Genomic DNA, 16,125 nt, shown 5'->3' with positions numbered 1-16,125 from the left:
CTAATCATCAAATTAATATATTTATTCTTATTAATATGAATTAATATTTATACCTTTGCTAATCTTACGTAAATTTGAAGTATTATAGATGAATAAAATAAATACAAAAATATATAATATAAAACTTGAGTTGCGAATGTAAAATCATGTTTGTAGAATATATCCTCATTAAACATAGACAAATGAAAAAAAAAATTGAGACTAAAAAAATAAAAAATAATTATTTTGATTTAATACTTAAAAGTTAATTTTTATTTTAAGTTATGATATTAAATTATTTTATCAAACACACTTAATCTACTTAATTATTTAAATTAAGTCATCCAAGTCATTAAATTAAATTGATTTATCAAACACCCTTTTAGTTTTTCAATGAAATGTAACATGCTTACTCGTAATATTCAATGAAATGTAATATGAAGGGATATTATATCAATTATAAGTTATAAAAATTATTAAATTATTATGAAGTCAATAATTTTCAAAATTAACTATCCAAATTCAAATTGATTTTCAAAATTATATTAATTATTTAAATTCAAATTAATTGAAGCATTGATTTTCAAAACTAAATTAATTGTTCAAATTCAAATTAATTTTTAAAATCAATTATTCAAGTTCAGCGATAGTAAGGGTTTGTTTTGTTGTCTTTTTAGAAAACTGTTATATGGAAAATAATTTATAAGAATGATTTTTAAGAGTGTTTAAAAAAAAAATTGTGTTTGGAAATTGAATTTCAAAAAACAATTTTTGCTCTCAAGAACACAAAAAAAAATTATTTAATTGAGTTAATAAAAAAATAGAATAAATAAAACAAAAAAACATGTTTGAAATTTTATTTTATTTTTTCCTTTTATTTTCTTCATAGTTGTCATTTTCCTTTTATTTTCTTCATAGAATGCTTCATTTCCCCCCTTTCCTCTACATTTTCCCATCATCCAAACATCCTTTTCCTTTTCTCATTCATTCCATTCCACTTTTCCTTTTCTCATTCATTCCATTCCACAGTTACCGGGACACCTCCCATTGATTACCTCCATCTTCAAAAACACAAAAAATAAAAAGAAAGAACACAAAGAGCAGCTGTTTTCTGAATAGTGGAAAAAACAGCCAAAACGCATTTTTTTTCTCTTTGAAAAAAAGCTTTTCGGAAAACACAAAAAATAAAAATCATCCCCTTCCCCAAACATGTTTTCAATGTTTTTTATTTTCAAGAATTATTTTCAAAAACCAAAAACAATTCTTGAAAACAACAACCAAACAAGCCTTAAATTTCTCAATTTTCTTCACCATCTATCTTTAATAACCTTCAATATCTCAATTTATACATCTCCTTTTCATTAGTATTCAATAAATCATTACCAATATAACAAATCATTCTCGAAATATCTTATCATCTAAATAGATGGATTTCATGCAAAAGCTGTGTTAAGAAAAACACAGTTTGCAAAAATTCTGTTTTCATTCAAAAGCTGTCTTTGTGTTAATAAAAATATGATTTGCAAAAATACAATACACAAGAGAGGAAAATGCAAGAGCCATAACATGAGCCGCCTTAACGAGTTTACCAAGGTTATTCACAATATTTTCCTAATCAACTTTCACATTTCAATTACTCCCCCATCTCCCATCCAAAATCCTGCATTGGAGAGATATAGAGAAGATTGGTATGTCATTCTAATCATACAAGTTGAAATACAAAGCTTCCAAAGGAGAATAATTAATAGGCATTATCGACAAGCTTTGCAAATATTAAACTCTGATCGATCAAGCATTACTTCTACACAAGTTCCATTTGAAATTCAGTCATTAACATACAGAAGCACAGAAGATATTCAAAGAGGGCACAAATTTTCACCATGTCATCGTCATCATGCGCCACTTGCATACAGGCGAGTCCATTCCTTTGCTGCAGGATTCAATGAAAACAAACACCCATGAAAAATGATATAATACAAGAATTGTTGCTTGAAGGAAAAAACTATGTTAATTGTTTCATCAAAATATCTTCTTCAATGAACATTTTTACAAACAAAAAATTACCAACATTACCTGTCTCAACAGCTTCAGCTTCGTTTGTCTTCCAATGCTTAGCAATGTTCTCAGAAAGAGGATCATCCGGGTTTGGAGCACTTAGTAGTGCTTGAATGCTGCAATCAATTAAATAACTTCAGTGTTTCATCCTAGCGATATTGGCTGCTGATAGGCTCACATTTAATGTATTTGAAGATTGCATGGACTGCCTTTCTCCGGAAACACTTTTTCAAGTTAGCCATCAACATTTTTAATGGGAATAGTAAAACTATCAAAAGGGAATCAAAAAGACAATTATTTATTCATTTCACATGATACTATTAAAACAGATATTTTTTTCAATATCCACTTTATTTTGCCACCATTTGGTTGGACTTTATATTTTTTTTTTTGATAAGTAAACACAAAGAAAAAATATATTAGAAAAAAGAGCACCTTAAGGCTGACCCAAAAGCAGGGGGTATACAAGAGGCGCCAAAAAGCAAGAACAAAAAAAAGAGGGGATACAAAAAATCACCGGCCCTCAACTAGAAACCCAACCAATAAAAAAAAACCGATTAAAGAAAGAGGTCCTTCATCTACAATCGACTTAGTCCAAAACCAAATATTACAAACAAAAGAATTTTTCAACCTATAAATTGAAAGCTCCTCATTTTCAAAATGCAATCCTATTTTTTTCCTTTCAAACCGTCCAAAAAATATACAAAGGGGCTGCCTTCCACACCTTACTACACTTCTTGCCCATGTTAATACCACGCCAACCAAGAAGGGTATCTCTAACCGAAGAAGGAAGGACCCAAATTACGCCAAAAAGAGCAAAAAATAACTCCCATAAAACTCTTGCTTTGGTGCAATGAATTAGAATATGATCAATAGACTCTTCTTCCGCACAACAAAGGAAGCATCTATTAACTAAAGTCCACCCCCTCTATTTAAGTTGATCCAAAGTTAACACCTTACCCCAAGAGGCTTCCCAAGCAAAAAAAAAAACCCACTTTAGTAGGAACACAGGAGCTCCAAATGATGCTATTAGGAAACTGAACAACACTTCTTGAAACTAGAGCACTATAAATAGATTTGACAATGAAAATCCCGTCCTTAGTCTCTTTCCACAGCACTCTATCTTCCAAATTAGGATCAAGCCTCCATCCTTGAATTGTCAAAAGTAATCTCTCCACCTCCCAATCATTGAAGGGCCTAGAGAACCTAGGGCTCCAAACCCCTTCCTCTCCCGAAGAGTCCCACAACTCCACTAACCAAGCCTCTTTAAAAGCCGCAAAGGCATACAAAGAGGGGAAAGAATTACAAAAAGCGAAGTTCCCACACCATTTATCTTTCCAAAATTTCACTTTTCTACCATCCCCCACAGAAAATACAACTTTGTTTTGCAGAAGAGACCCTTCCTTATTTCCTTCCAAAAACCTACTCCAAAGCCCTCCCTCACTTCCCTAGTATACCAACCCCCTTCTTCCTCCCCAAACTTCCTACTAATAACATGCTTCCAAAGAGTCTCCCTTTCATTAGCAAAGCGTCAGTTCCACTTACATAAAAGGGCCCTGTTGAGAGTAGAAAGACATCTAACTCTCAAACCGCCCTTCCTTTTGTCCAAACATACAGTATCCCACTTTACTAAATGAGGCTTCCTCTCCAAAGCTCCCCCTCCCCACAAAAAATCCATTTGAATTTTTTCCAATCTTAAACTAACCACTCTTGGAATACGCAGTAAAGACATCAAATAGATGGGCATACTTGACAAAGTACTTCGAATTAGAGTGATTCTCCCTCCTTTAGAGATAAATTGCCTTTTCCACATGGCAAACCTTTTCCGAAATCTCTCTTCCACCCCCATCCCAAACAGCCACAAACTTGTGATGCGCACCCAAAGGTAGCCCTAAGTAAGAAGTTGGAAGCCTTCCCACTTTACAACCAAATTCAAGAGCCAAAACCTCCAAATTCTCTACTCTCCCTACCGGCAAAATTTCACTCTTATCCAAATTGATTCTCAAACTTGAGATGACTTCAAACCACATCAACAACCAGCTTAAATAAGTCATCTGATCTTGGGAAGCTTCACAAAAAACTAAAGTATCGTCAACGAATAGCAAATGAGAGACCGAAACCCCATCTCCACTTCTTCCCTTTATCCTACAGCCTAATAGATACCCCCCCTCATTGCTCTAAAGATGAGCCTACTAAGAGCCTCCATCCCGATCACAAATAAGTAGGGAGAAAGAGAATCCCCTTGACACAGCCCCCTTGAACTGTTGAAGAATCCGGCCAGAGTGCCATTGACCAAAACAGAAAACGTTGCAGTGGAAATGCACCAGGAAATCCAACCAGTCCACTTCTCCCCAAAACCCATTCTTTGCATCACAAACAACAAAAAATTTTAGTTTAAGTGATCATATGCCTTCTCTATATCTAACTTGCACAACACCCCACTCTCATTCCGTCTCAGCAAAGGGTCTATTGCCTCATTGGCAATTAGGGCAGCATCAAGAATTTGTCTTCCTTCAACGAAAGCGTTTTGAGCTGAAGACACCACCTTTCCCACTACCTTCTTAAGCCAATTAGCTAACACTTTTGCCAACAGTTTGTACAAGCCTCCCACCAAACTAATCGGTCTGAAATCTCCAAGGTCATCCGCGCCTGTTTTTTTTTTAATTAAGACCAAGAAAGTGGAATTCAAACTCCTTACAAATCTTCCCTGCTCATAGAACTCTTTCAAAAAACCCATAACCTCATTTTTCACAAAATACTAACAGAATTGTCAGAAACTTAGAGATAAGCCATCTGGATTGGGAGCCTTATCCCCGTTCAAATTTGAGAGAGCGGAAAAAACCTCTTCCTCTGTAAAAACCTCCTCCAATCTAGCTGCTTCCTCAACGTCAATTCTATCAAAGTCCAATCCATTCAGAGATGGGTGCCAATCACCAGGATCTGCCATAAGGTTCTTGAATGCACTGACCACGCCCCCCTTAATCTCTTGCTCTTTTGTTAACCAGATTCCATTTATTTTGATCTTAGACAAACAATTTCTCCTTCTATGGGAATTAGTCATCCTATGAAAGAAGCTTGTATTTTTTTTTTTTTTTTTGGATAGATAAACAACCAAATATATTAGAAAAGGCTAAGAAGCTACACATATACAGGGGGTATACAGAAAAGCCCAAAAAAAGAGCTGAAAGAAAAAAGGGGATAAACCTCACCCACCCTCAAGTGGTCGCAAGCCACTCCAAAAAGCCTAAAAGAGAGTAGGTTTCCTCACCAATGTACACCCTAGCCCAACTCCACAAGTTACATACAAAAAAAAATTTGAATTTCTGAATATCTAACGACCCTCCCCTGAAAGCTAACCTATTCCTTTCCTTCCAAACCGTCCAAAATATGCACAACGGGATGGAATTCCATATCTTTTTTCTTTTTTTCCCCACAAAAGAACCCCTCCAGCTAACTAACACCTCTTTAACTGACTCTGGGAACACCCATTGAACTCCGAAGATGGCAAGGGTAATCTCCCAAATAATCTTAACCACTGTACAATGTAAAAGAATATGATTCGCATTTTCCTCTTCGCAGCCGCACAAAAAACACCGATTAGGGAGCTGCCACCCCCTTCTTTGAAGCTTATCCAAGGTGAGGATCTTCCCCCACGAAGCTTCCCAAGCAAAAAAAGACACTTTTGTTGGAACCTTATCCATCCAAATGCGTCTATTCGGAAAAGCACAGGCTGAGGAGCCACTCAACATTTTGTAGGCACCCTTAGCCCCAAAAACACCATTGCCTTCCCGTATTTCTGTCACCTTCCCTCAACCACACTTCTCTTGATTTTTGTCTCCAACAAATCTCCTCCATAAGAGCCCATTTCTTAAAATCCCCCTTTGCTTCATTAGCTTCCAGCTCCTCCGTCGATAAAGAACGCAACTTCTCCTGAGAGTCCCAGAAAGCCACTTTGCCCAAAGTGAATCTCTTATTCACCCCCACCTTCCCAAAAACATCTTTGTTCTAAATTTTTAAAATGGCCTTCAAAGCCTTTAATTTCTCTGCAAGGATGAAGCTAAAGGATCCGCTAAAACTTAAACCTTGCCACCACCCCTCCAACAGATCCTTAAATCTCTCCTCCTTCAACCACATGTTTTCAAACCGAAAAGGGGTTGGCCCCCTCCTCACCCCTCCCCACCCCTCCCCCATCCAATAGAATGGGAAAGGAATCAGACATTGGCCTAGGAAGAATACATTGTACCACCTCATTGAAATGGCCCTCCCAGTCCCCCGAGACCAAAAACCGATCCAATCTTGACATGGCTTGGTTGTTCAACCCACCACTCTAGGTAAACGAGCCCCCTGAAGAGGAAGATCCCTCAAATCTAGATCATCAATCACTTCCGAGAATCTTCTCATTGAAGAAGACACCCTCCCTCCTCTTCTACGCTCATTTGGAAATCTAATCACATTAAAATCTCCTCCAATGCACCACGGGTCATTCCAAAGCCCATGAATGGCCCCTAAATGGAGAAAAAACCCACCTCCATCCCCACCAACTCCAACACTCTGATATCCCAAAAAAACTACCACCCCTCCAACTGCACCCCTAGCATTCAAATCATTTGTATAAATTGTAGCATTTTAGTCTCCTACAGATAGACCAAATCCATTTTTTGAGAACTTATTAAGGCTTTGATTATTTTCCTCTTATTGATGTCATTGATCCCTCGAACATTCCAAGATAAGATATTAATCTTCATTTAAAACACAGAACTTTATCCCCTCCTTTTCTGTCCGAACCATTCTTCTTGCTCATCATAATTAATCAAACATTCTAACTTTTTTACTTCCCATTCAAACCTAGTCGTCCCTAAAATTCCCCTCTTCTTGCCTTGATCTTTTCTGTTTTTCAATCTTAGAAGCAATTTTAGGATTTCCCTTTCGACACCTTTTATCGTAAATCCCAAAGATTTGCTGAACTTTGCCAGACAACTATCATCCCAACTACTGCTAGGAACCTCCCTTTCCTGCAGTGCCTCATCAAACGCATGCTTATCGACTTCTCCCCTTACTCTGATCTCAACCAAAGACTTTTCCCCCTCTGTCTCCATCACCCACGGACTACCATCAGTCAAAACAGCACTCAACGGAGTCTGAAAACCGACTCCTTTGACGGCGTCCACCCCTCCTAAGCCAGAATATTTCCCCAGCACCAAAGTCCGATTATACCCAAAGGAAGGAGTAGAAAAGAAGATATCTCGATCCCCCCCAAAGACAGAGGGAAAGGAATTGTACCTGGATGCCTCGGCTGCCAACGCTTCATCGGTGATCTCCACTCTGGCATTCACCGTAAGTGACTCTGAATCCCTCGTAGCCCCTCCGAGAAAGCAAACGAGCCCCTTTATCTTGAGCTCGCGAAGCCTCCTTTGATGCCCTAGCTTCCATCTCAGCAAACGCAGAAGGGTAAAGAGCCCTCTCTCCTTTTAATCCCACTACTCTAGGCCCAAAGCCCACTCCGAACAACTCCTCGCAACCCACTAATGATCCCTTAGGCAAGAAGGGCCTCTCTTCACAGCCCACCAAACAGCCTTTTAAAAGGAAGGGCCTTGGCTCACTTTCCACCCCTTGCAACTGGGCCTCCGCAAGAACAGGCTCAAGACTAACCTCCCCAGGCCCACTTCTGTTCTGGGCCTCCCAAAGAATAGGCCCAATTTTAAGCTCTTTAAGCCCAAAACATTGCCCACCCACTCTGATTACACCCCCTACACCTTGATCCCTATTCCCTAGGCTTTCTTCTCCAACAATTGCCTCAGGGCCAATCCCCCCTGCAGAGGAATCAAAGGAAAAGCCTGTAGCACTTTTTGAAAAACTTCCAAAGGACAACACATCTTGTACTCCAGTCTGCGCCTTGGACAGAAACTCCTTTTCCAACACGCTTCCACTGAACGCGGCTCGTGGTCTTCCCCCTGCTTCATCTTCATCCGCTGAAACACCCTCCCCGAGAAGTCTTCCCGCCAGTACCACCTGAGAATACCAAGGCAGGGTTTCCCACCACAAATGGATTGAGAAACTCCCCGACCCAACCACAATCTGAACAGAGGTGGGTAAGTCCCTGCCAACCAACTTCACCAAAATTCTAGCCCATTGCAACTCTGCCATAGAGTCCGTACTTTCGTCCACTGCAATGAAACCTCCACAACCGTCACCTATCAATTTAAACACCTCACAGTTCCAAAGGTGAAGAGGAAGACCCACCACTCTCACCCAATCCTCGTTAGTGTTGGCTCCATTACAAAAGCACCCCACCTTCAGGTACCATTTTTCCAAAAATAAGACGTTGTCTTTAACTCTCCTCTTGCCTCTGGCTAGAACACGCTCGGCCTCACTTAACAACTCGAACTCAAAAAGCATGAGTCCTCTTCCCAACACAACTAAGTTCAACCTTCCTTTGAGGAGCCAAGTGTGATAAGCCCAATTTTTCAGAAAATCCAACTCAGGAAGAGGGGTCGAAACATTTTCCCACCTACCCACTAAACAGCGATCCAACTACTCTAGTCTTCCATGCATCTCCCTCCTTCCCAACTCCAACCAGACTTTGTCTCCTAACCTACCCGTTTTCGATTTTCCAACATCCGTAAAAGTCCTTGGTTTCAACTCCTTTTCCTTCCTAAGCACCTCTATGGATAGAGAATCCTTTAAACCTCCAGAGGGAACCACCCCAATCTCTCTCAACTTCTCTGCCAAAATATTCCATCCTCCAATCAACCCCTTCCCTTCTGGAAAAATTAGGGAAAATCGTTTTGCCTCTAGATCACGAACAAAGCAAAGGAGAAATCTTCCCACCTCGTTTGAACAACGCTCCAACCTATACTTCCTTCCCCCCTCCTCCCAAACAAGGGACTAGCTTCTATGATCACTCCCTCTACAACAAGTCTCAACTCCAGCCAATAAACTACTAAGACTTGCATCCCCAAATCTGATCCAGGAAGTTAGTCCTCTGCATCTCTCCCAAATGCACCCTCTCAACTTTCCTCCTACATCGTCAATCAAAAGCTCAAAAGATTTGGACTCCACAGCAAACCATCTTCTTCCACCCCTGAGGCCTTCCTTCGTCCTTCCACACTTCCACCTCTATTTGATCCTTAGTAAAAGAAGATGTTTCTAAGGAAGATTGTTCCCCTTATTCATCGCTTCCAGCTTGATAGGCATGAGTACCTGCCCGTTCTTAGTACCAGATGCTTAAGAAATCCGCACAGCAAGAAATATTGCAACTGCATGTTTTTTAATAGTTCACAATTAATGAGTTTGGATGGTTGGACTTCATATTTAATGCATTAGGTTTTTATTATTGTAGCCATATCCCATGTTACCTCAAGAGTACGGTTCGAATCTGGAGAGCAGGGCTCCATTTGTCTTTCAGGATATCAAGGCATATCCTTCCGAGCTGCACAAACAAAACCAATTCTATAAGAGGCAACAAGTATTAATTCAGACAGCTACATGAGTAGGAGCAGGCAAAGCCTACCGAGCTTGTCGATGTTAGGATGATATATTTTGGTGAGAAAACGAACCTGTTACAAGGAAAATATATTAAAAATAAATCATTAAATCAAGGTATTAAGTTCACTGCAGAAGTGGAAAAGAAAGTGCAAGGAGAACCTCATAGTAAACAAATGAATAAAAATTCTATTAACCCAGGGGAAGGAGAGAACCAAACATTGACCATCCAATGAACCCTGTGCCAATGACTTGAGCAAAAGTATGGATGTGTACACAGAGGTGGAAGGAATGAACCAATTACTGATAAGGCAGTGGGCACCAGAGAATAACCTATAGGAGGTAGCAAATTTCAACCTGAACCACCAACCTTGCCCAATTAGGCTTTGCCCAGCATGAAGCATTAAACTAGTGGAGCCTTTGGTTCACCCAGAAGCTGTTTAAAATCCACCCAGATCTACCAACTTGCCAGGGTTCATTACATGAACCCAATCCAACCAATGGTGGTTTTAAACTGATATGGCCCTACTATATCATTAGGAATGACTTCCAGAGCCCGCAACTTTCAACCCAACCTGCCAACCCTACGAAATTCTTTATGGGTTTAGTTTAGTTTTGCGAGATATTAAGATTAAAGTACCAAAGCCTTTAGGTTATCCAAAAACTATTTGGAAGCCATCAACTTACCCATCCAAACACCCTTGGTGGTCTTAATGCTTTAACAAGGACATGTTTCCTTTAGTTTTCATACATCTCATCTATATAGTCATTTCTCCTTTCTACCATGACAACTTGTGTATCGCTGCAGGTTTTCATATGGTTGTATACCTCACATGCCCATGGGGGTCCTCCCAGCTCTTTTTCCTTTTTATTTTTGGTCCTTCGTTCTTTAAGCAAATGAAATTACATTACAGAAAAGAATATTTGTTCACTGAAACTCACATCGTAGATCAAATTCTATAACTTCCTTTCTTGGTTGTAGCCTTCAAGTACCATGAAAGAAGGCCTCCACCCTATGGATGGAAGGAACCAGTATATAGCCAACATAGTCAAGGCTCAAAGTGAGAAAGGCTCTGAATAAAAAATGCACTAGTAATTTAGCGTTCACCTCAAATACCATGAAGCAATCCCAGAATGCATCATCTATGAACGGAAATCATAAGCTCACTCAATGCATCCCCATATTATACATAATTAGTAAAATTCCAATACTTTCTCAAAATTGAAGCATAACCAGAAGAAAAAATAAATACCATACAAATTCAACTTCCTAACAAAGAGATTAGTTGCAAAAGCAAAGACCACATTCAGCAGGAAAATATTTGAAAGGACTAAAGGTTGAAGACATAAACCAATTTCATACAGAAGACATACAGAATCTTTAATTTGGAATGTATCTCAACTATGCCAGTTTGAAACTTCAGCACCACTGTCAATTGGTTAGGCAGATGATAGTTTCAGGTATAAAGAGATAATAACATAAAACCTTTTAATTTGGTACAGGTTGTACTAATCATAAATAAATCTAGAATGGATTGACAAAGAAGAAAGATTATAAGTCCTCCTAGAAGTCAAAGATATGCAGTAAAAAGTGTATTGAATGAAAAGCAGTAGGGCAAGAGTCTGGCAACTAGATCCAAGATCTAAGTTAGATGCAACATAAAATGATTGGAGAATTTAGTGTTTAACTTTCTCCATACTTAACAGCACCTATGAAAAGGAACCATTAAACCAAAAGAAAAGAACAGTAAATAGCAAGTCATAAAATGGTTAGAAAATTCAGTAGACTCGTACTAGTTAAGAGTAAGCATACAGGAAAAATATTAAGTTGGAAATAGAATCGCTTCGCATTACTATTATAAAGAAAATTACCATCTAAATCACAAACACCGGAGTAAAGCATATGTAAAGCAAACGAACAAATAGATTCCCCATCCATCTCATAATGTTTCACATGAATAAAGAAAAATGAACTATGCATAGCATGCATTTAAAAACTATGAAACCATGTAAAAAAATTGATCTTTAATATAAAGATCATATAAATCACTAAGTTAGGTCTCGTTTGGATACATTTTTTGTTTTCTCTTTTTAAAAACAAAAAATAGAAGTAAGTCCTATTTGAAATGTAGAAACTCTTGGAGATCTATCTTTAAAAGATAATGGTTTAGTATTATTTCCTATTTTTAAAAAATAAAAACAGGAAATATATCCAAACAACTTAACAGTATGTTCTGCCATATCCTTTGCAAGGTAATTTTCCTGCATTGCAAAACAATATCCAGGAAATGCAGCATAGTCAGATTGCAGAAAAAGTGAGAGAGAGTTAAAGTACCTTGGGAGCTGCCATTGGATATTCTTCAGGCAGAAACAACTCCAACTTGAAAACCCCACCTAAACAGGATTGCAAATAAGAGAATGTATACAACTAAATAATCATTGAATTAATTGTCAAAAAACAAACAAAACACACACACACACATATATATATATATAGAGAGAGAGAGAGAAAGCAAACATGCATCTCCAAAAAAATCAAATTAAAATCTAAAAAGCAAATAATCAAGGAATTATCATACAATAGCAATATTAGAAAACAATAATCATACTCTTCTGACTTCATAAATATCACATGAAAAAAAAAAATTGTCAAATTATGATCTTTCCTTTCACTTTCTAGTAGGACAATCCTTTCATCTCAAACTCAAATCCTTTCCATTTTTTTCCCTTTAAATATTAAAAATCAACTCCTTTTGAATTTTCTCCTTGGGTATAAATGTAGAGCCAAATTACTGGAACAATTTAAAATGCAAATGTGAACAGGCTACTAGCTAGAGTTCTAACAAGACAAGGCAAGTCGAGACTAATAGCTGCATATCACAACAATATCTAACTAAATGAAAAAAAGGACACTGCCAGAATGTAGTTCTATCCCTTGAATCTTGTCAGTCCTACCATTTTGAAATATAATGAGAAATACATAATACAGTATTAAAAAAGAAACTTAACACACCACACAGACATGCAAAAACAAAAAAAAAAAAAAAACACCATATCCAACATGAGTAATTTAGAAGTTGCATGTAAAAGGAAAAAAACACACACACAGTTAGCATCTGTTGATCAGAAAGGTCCTAGGGGGAAAAAAGAAAAAAAAAATGTAAACCACACCCATGTAAGATTAAAAATGGCATAAGCTTGAAAACTTAGGTAAGGTAACTAAGAGATATGACCCTGCATGGTCTAGGATATAAAATGTGAAACATGCAGATCCACAGCCAAGAGAATATATCTTACCATTATTTCCTAAACAGGAGGCTTGACTTTCATAGCGAAAAGAAACACCAGATACAAGAAAGGCATATCATGAAAAAACTTAATTACCAACATAACATTATCCCATCAGCCCTAGATATCTACATCCCAGCAATAAACGCAATCTTTAAAGTACATCATTTTGCCATCAGTTGTAATTGGCAAGAACTCCAAGCGATGGATGAAAGCAAGAATTTGCCATTAAGAGTTGATGGTGCAACAATTAAAACAAACAATGAAAGACACAACACAAGCCTTATTTAAAAGCAACAAAATAAAAAAGGTGAATATCTGTGACACCCGGAGTCTTCAACTTCACTCAACTTACCCATGTCAACAAGATGTGATAAGTGTGTGGGTGTGAACATGGGGATCCTTTCATGACATTCCCATTTTGTTTTGAAAATTTTTTTTTTTCCTAAAAATAAGAATAAAAGAGAAAGAAAGAATTTTTGTTTTTTTCAAGGAATGTTCATTTTTAGCTTCTAATCGACTTTCCATTGTTTTTTGCCCTTTGTCATGTCATATCCAAATACCAATCAAGTTCATTTTTCAACTGAGTTCCCATTTTCTAAAATTTGAGATGTGAGGATCAAAACCTATACCTAACACCCATACCCAAACCCATGTAATGGGCCAATACCACCAAAGTTTCATCAGGTAAAACCTTGAAATTTACCAAACACGTTGACCCGACTAGACTACAAAAGGCAGAATCTTTTAGGGACTTAAGTAGAATGGTCAAAGAAAAAGGAGAAAACCACGATATACAAAAAGAAAGATCATAAGCAAACTGGCTCATCAATTCATTATTTTACGATTGCCCCATCCACCAACAAATACCACTAAAAAAAGCCAATTTAATTAAGTAAAATAATTTATCATGATTGGCAGCTAGGAAGAGATCTGATTGTTGCAAAAAGGGAAGGTGGGAAGAGATGGTTAAAGTTCGAATGAACACATGAATGATAAATTCTGAACATGATGGCCACAAATGCAATTACATTTAAGATATGTTTAAGTACTTGGTACTGAAAATCTCTAGTGATAAACATGTAGCAAAATTGCAATATTCTGAAAGGATAAATGCCACGTTAAGCTCATAAATTAGCAGAAATTTGTGACTTTAAATTGGCAGTTTAGAATCACATAGGAAATACATTCAATGTTCAGTAATAAACAAGCAAACTGCAGTTGAATTTTTAGCCTACTTTTTTTTATTATTTTTGATAACCGTGGATGTCCGGGCCAACTTACGCGCACCTCGACTAATCCCACGAGGCCCTGAAGTTAACGACCGGGTAAACCTCCAGTGGCCTTTAGGGGACTCGAACCGGTGACCATTGGGGAGCAAACCCAAGGCCAGACCACCTGAGCTACCCCTCAGGGTTAGTTAATTACCATAACACATTACAGAACATCCTTAACATTGAATTGTGTTATCAAACAAGCACTTAGTTATTCAAGTTCCATACAACACCATCCAGACAAAATACAAAATACCACAAGTTACATACAACGTAATCTGAGTAAAACTAGAGACCATATGATAGTCATAAGGCCCTTATTCCAACTAGAGGAATGATGGCAAATCTAAGTTCGTGGAAACCTTAAGTTCAAGGAACAAGTTCAATTATGAATTCTTGTTCATGATAGGCTCATTTATTTGCAATATTAGCATCAATTGGAGGCCTGTAATAATCAACACAGAGAGATGATTTTGACCACAAAAAATAGAAATGTTTTCTAGTGGGTATTAATTAACCATTTTTTAATACATTGCCTAACAAAACAAACAGGAAAGAAAAATCAAAAACCAGAAGAAGTAAATGGAACACTGAATTAAACACAAGGAAATAGGTAGGTTCCACAATTCAGATCAATGCATGATTGAATTTAGCAATATTTCAGCCCGAAAAAAGAATACGATTTAATTTCCATAGGGGCATCGTAGTTGCAGACCAAGGCAGGCATGTAAAGAACTAACTCTGACTCTACCATCAATTTTCTAGGAAATTGAAACTTAAATTGCAATAAATATATGAAGCACAATAAATTATTCATTTCCAGCTCATCAAAAATAGGAAGAATCCCAGAAAATGATTCAAACTAGTAAACATAGATACACATTTATGTCATCGAAAATGTTCTGTAGCTTCTTACCTTCATATGGAGATTGAGTTGGACCAAGGATCATGACATTAAAATATCTCATATTGTCTTCAGATGGCGAAGCACTGATTCCCGGCGCTGGATCCACAGCTCAAAGGGATTAAACAAAAATATAATTTTCATCTAAAAATATTACTTTCATTTTTGACAACTAATTCCAAACCCATAAAAATAACTCTGAAATATCAAATGGGAGTTGCACAAAAGCAAACCCGAATCAAAGTAAAGTTTATCACCATGAGCTATAAAAACAAAGCAATTAATACACACATATTATAAAATTGAATCAAGAGAATACCTGGTTCACTAAGGAGACGTTGAGTTTCCTGTTAGATCACGAAACACAACGCGATCACAAATCGTGACACGCAAAATCAAGACAAACACAAAACAAAACACGGAAACCCTAAACTTGTCCGTTTGGAAGCTGAGAAAATGTGGAAAATGTAAAAAGCTCGCCGCTTTAAAACATTTTCACCCTTTTCATTCCAAGAAAACAAAACCCTCCACTCAAAACACCCTAATTCAACTAACTGGCTCGAGGTTCAACAAATTCTTCATCTCTTAAAAAATTCAAAATTCTCCATCACTTTCTCCATTTTTCTCAGCATCCAAATAGCCCATGAGAGGGATCTGAACAAAAGAAGTCGAAGCTTACCTTGATGATCCGGCGAGGAAGGTTGCTGTTCGCCATTGAAGAGAGGACGAAAGGCAGAGAGAAAGTAAAGAGAGAAAAGAGGGTTCAGACTTTTCTCTCACTAAGAGCAGCTGCTTATATAGTACATGAGTCTTTTTATTGCGAATATATATATATATTTGTTTTTTTTTTTTTTTTGCAATTTTTTTTTTCTATTTTATGGAATTTTTTCATTCCTAAATCCTAACATAATTTGTTTTAGGTGGGTCGTTCTAAAACTAAAATTTTAAGCGACTGAAGATTAGAATAACAATTTGCTACTACGTGCATGAAAATGCATTAGTTATAGTTATAAAAAAATTGATTTCTTTTATATGATTTAATTACAACAATCCGTTATATGAAACTAATATAAGTAATAATCTTTTTATATGTTGAACAATAAAAGATAAGTTATAATAATTAGTAAATCAAATCTCGATATC

The 16,125-nt window shown here is 37.1% G+C and overlaps 1 protein-coding gene across 2 annotated transcripts; it reads right to left on the bottom strand.

Annotated features, from left to right (window-relative positions):
• Positions 1-1,458: 1,458 nt before the first annotated feature.
• On the bottom strand, positions 1,459-15,763 carry LOC117908750 (ubiquitin-conjugating enzyme E2 36-like). 2 transcript variants are annotated; one of them, XM_034822453.1, is made up of 9 exons: positions 15,662-15,763; positions 15,302-15,329; positions 14,995-15,081; positions 11,852-11,910; positions 9,541-9,590; positions 9,390-9,455; positions 2,053-2,150; positions 1,859-1,909; positions 1,459-1,639 (listed from the first exon to the last, which is right to left on the bottom strand). In XM_034822453.1, exons 1-8 carry the CDS (start codon positions 15,695-15,697, stop codon positions 1,872-1,874), a joined length of 462 nt encoding a protein of 153 aa, XP_034678344.1. In that variant the 5' UTR covers positions 15,698-15,763; the 3' UTR covers positions 1,459-1,639; positions 1,859-1,871. The 2 variants fall into 2 exon arrangements, with proteins under 2 accessions (XP_034678344.1, XP_034678345.1); XM_034822454.1 differs by lacking the exon at positions 1,459-1,639 and having other exon boundaries at positions 1,656-1,909; positions 9,390-9,465; positions 9,551-9,590.
• Between the last annotated feature and the right edge of the window lie 362 nt (positions 15,764-16,125).

The sequence above is a fragment of the Vitis riparia genome, chromosome 19 (genome assembly GCF_004353265.1).
Source record: "Vitis riparia cultivar Riparia Gloire de Montpellier isolate 1030 chromosome 19, EGFV_Vit.rip_1.0, whole genome shotgun sequence".
NCBI lineage: Eukaryota > Viridiplantae > Streptophyta > Magnoliopsida > Vitales > Vitaceae > Vitis > Vitis riparia.
Note: the sequence above shows the minus strand (reverse complement) of the source record. Positions and strands in the feature narration are given on the sequence as shown.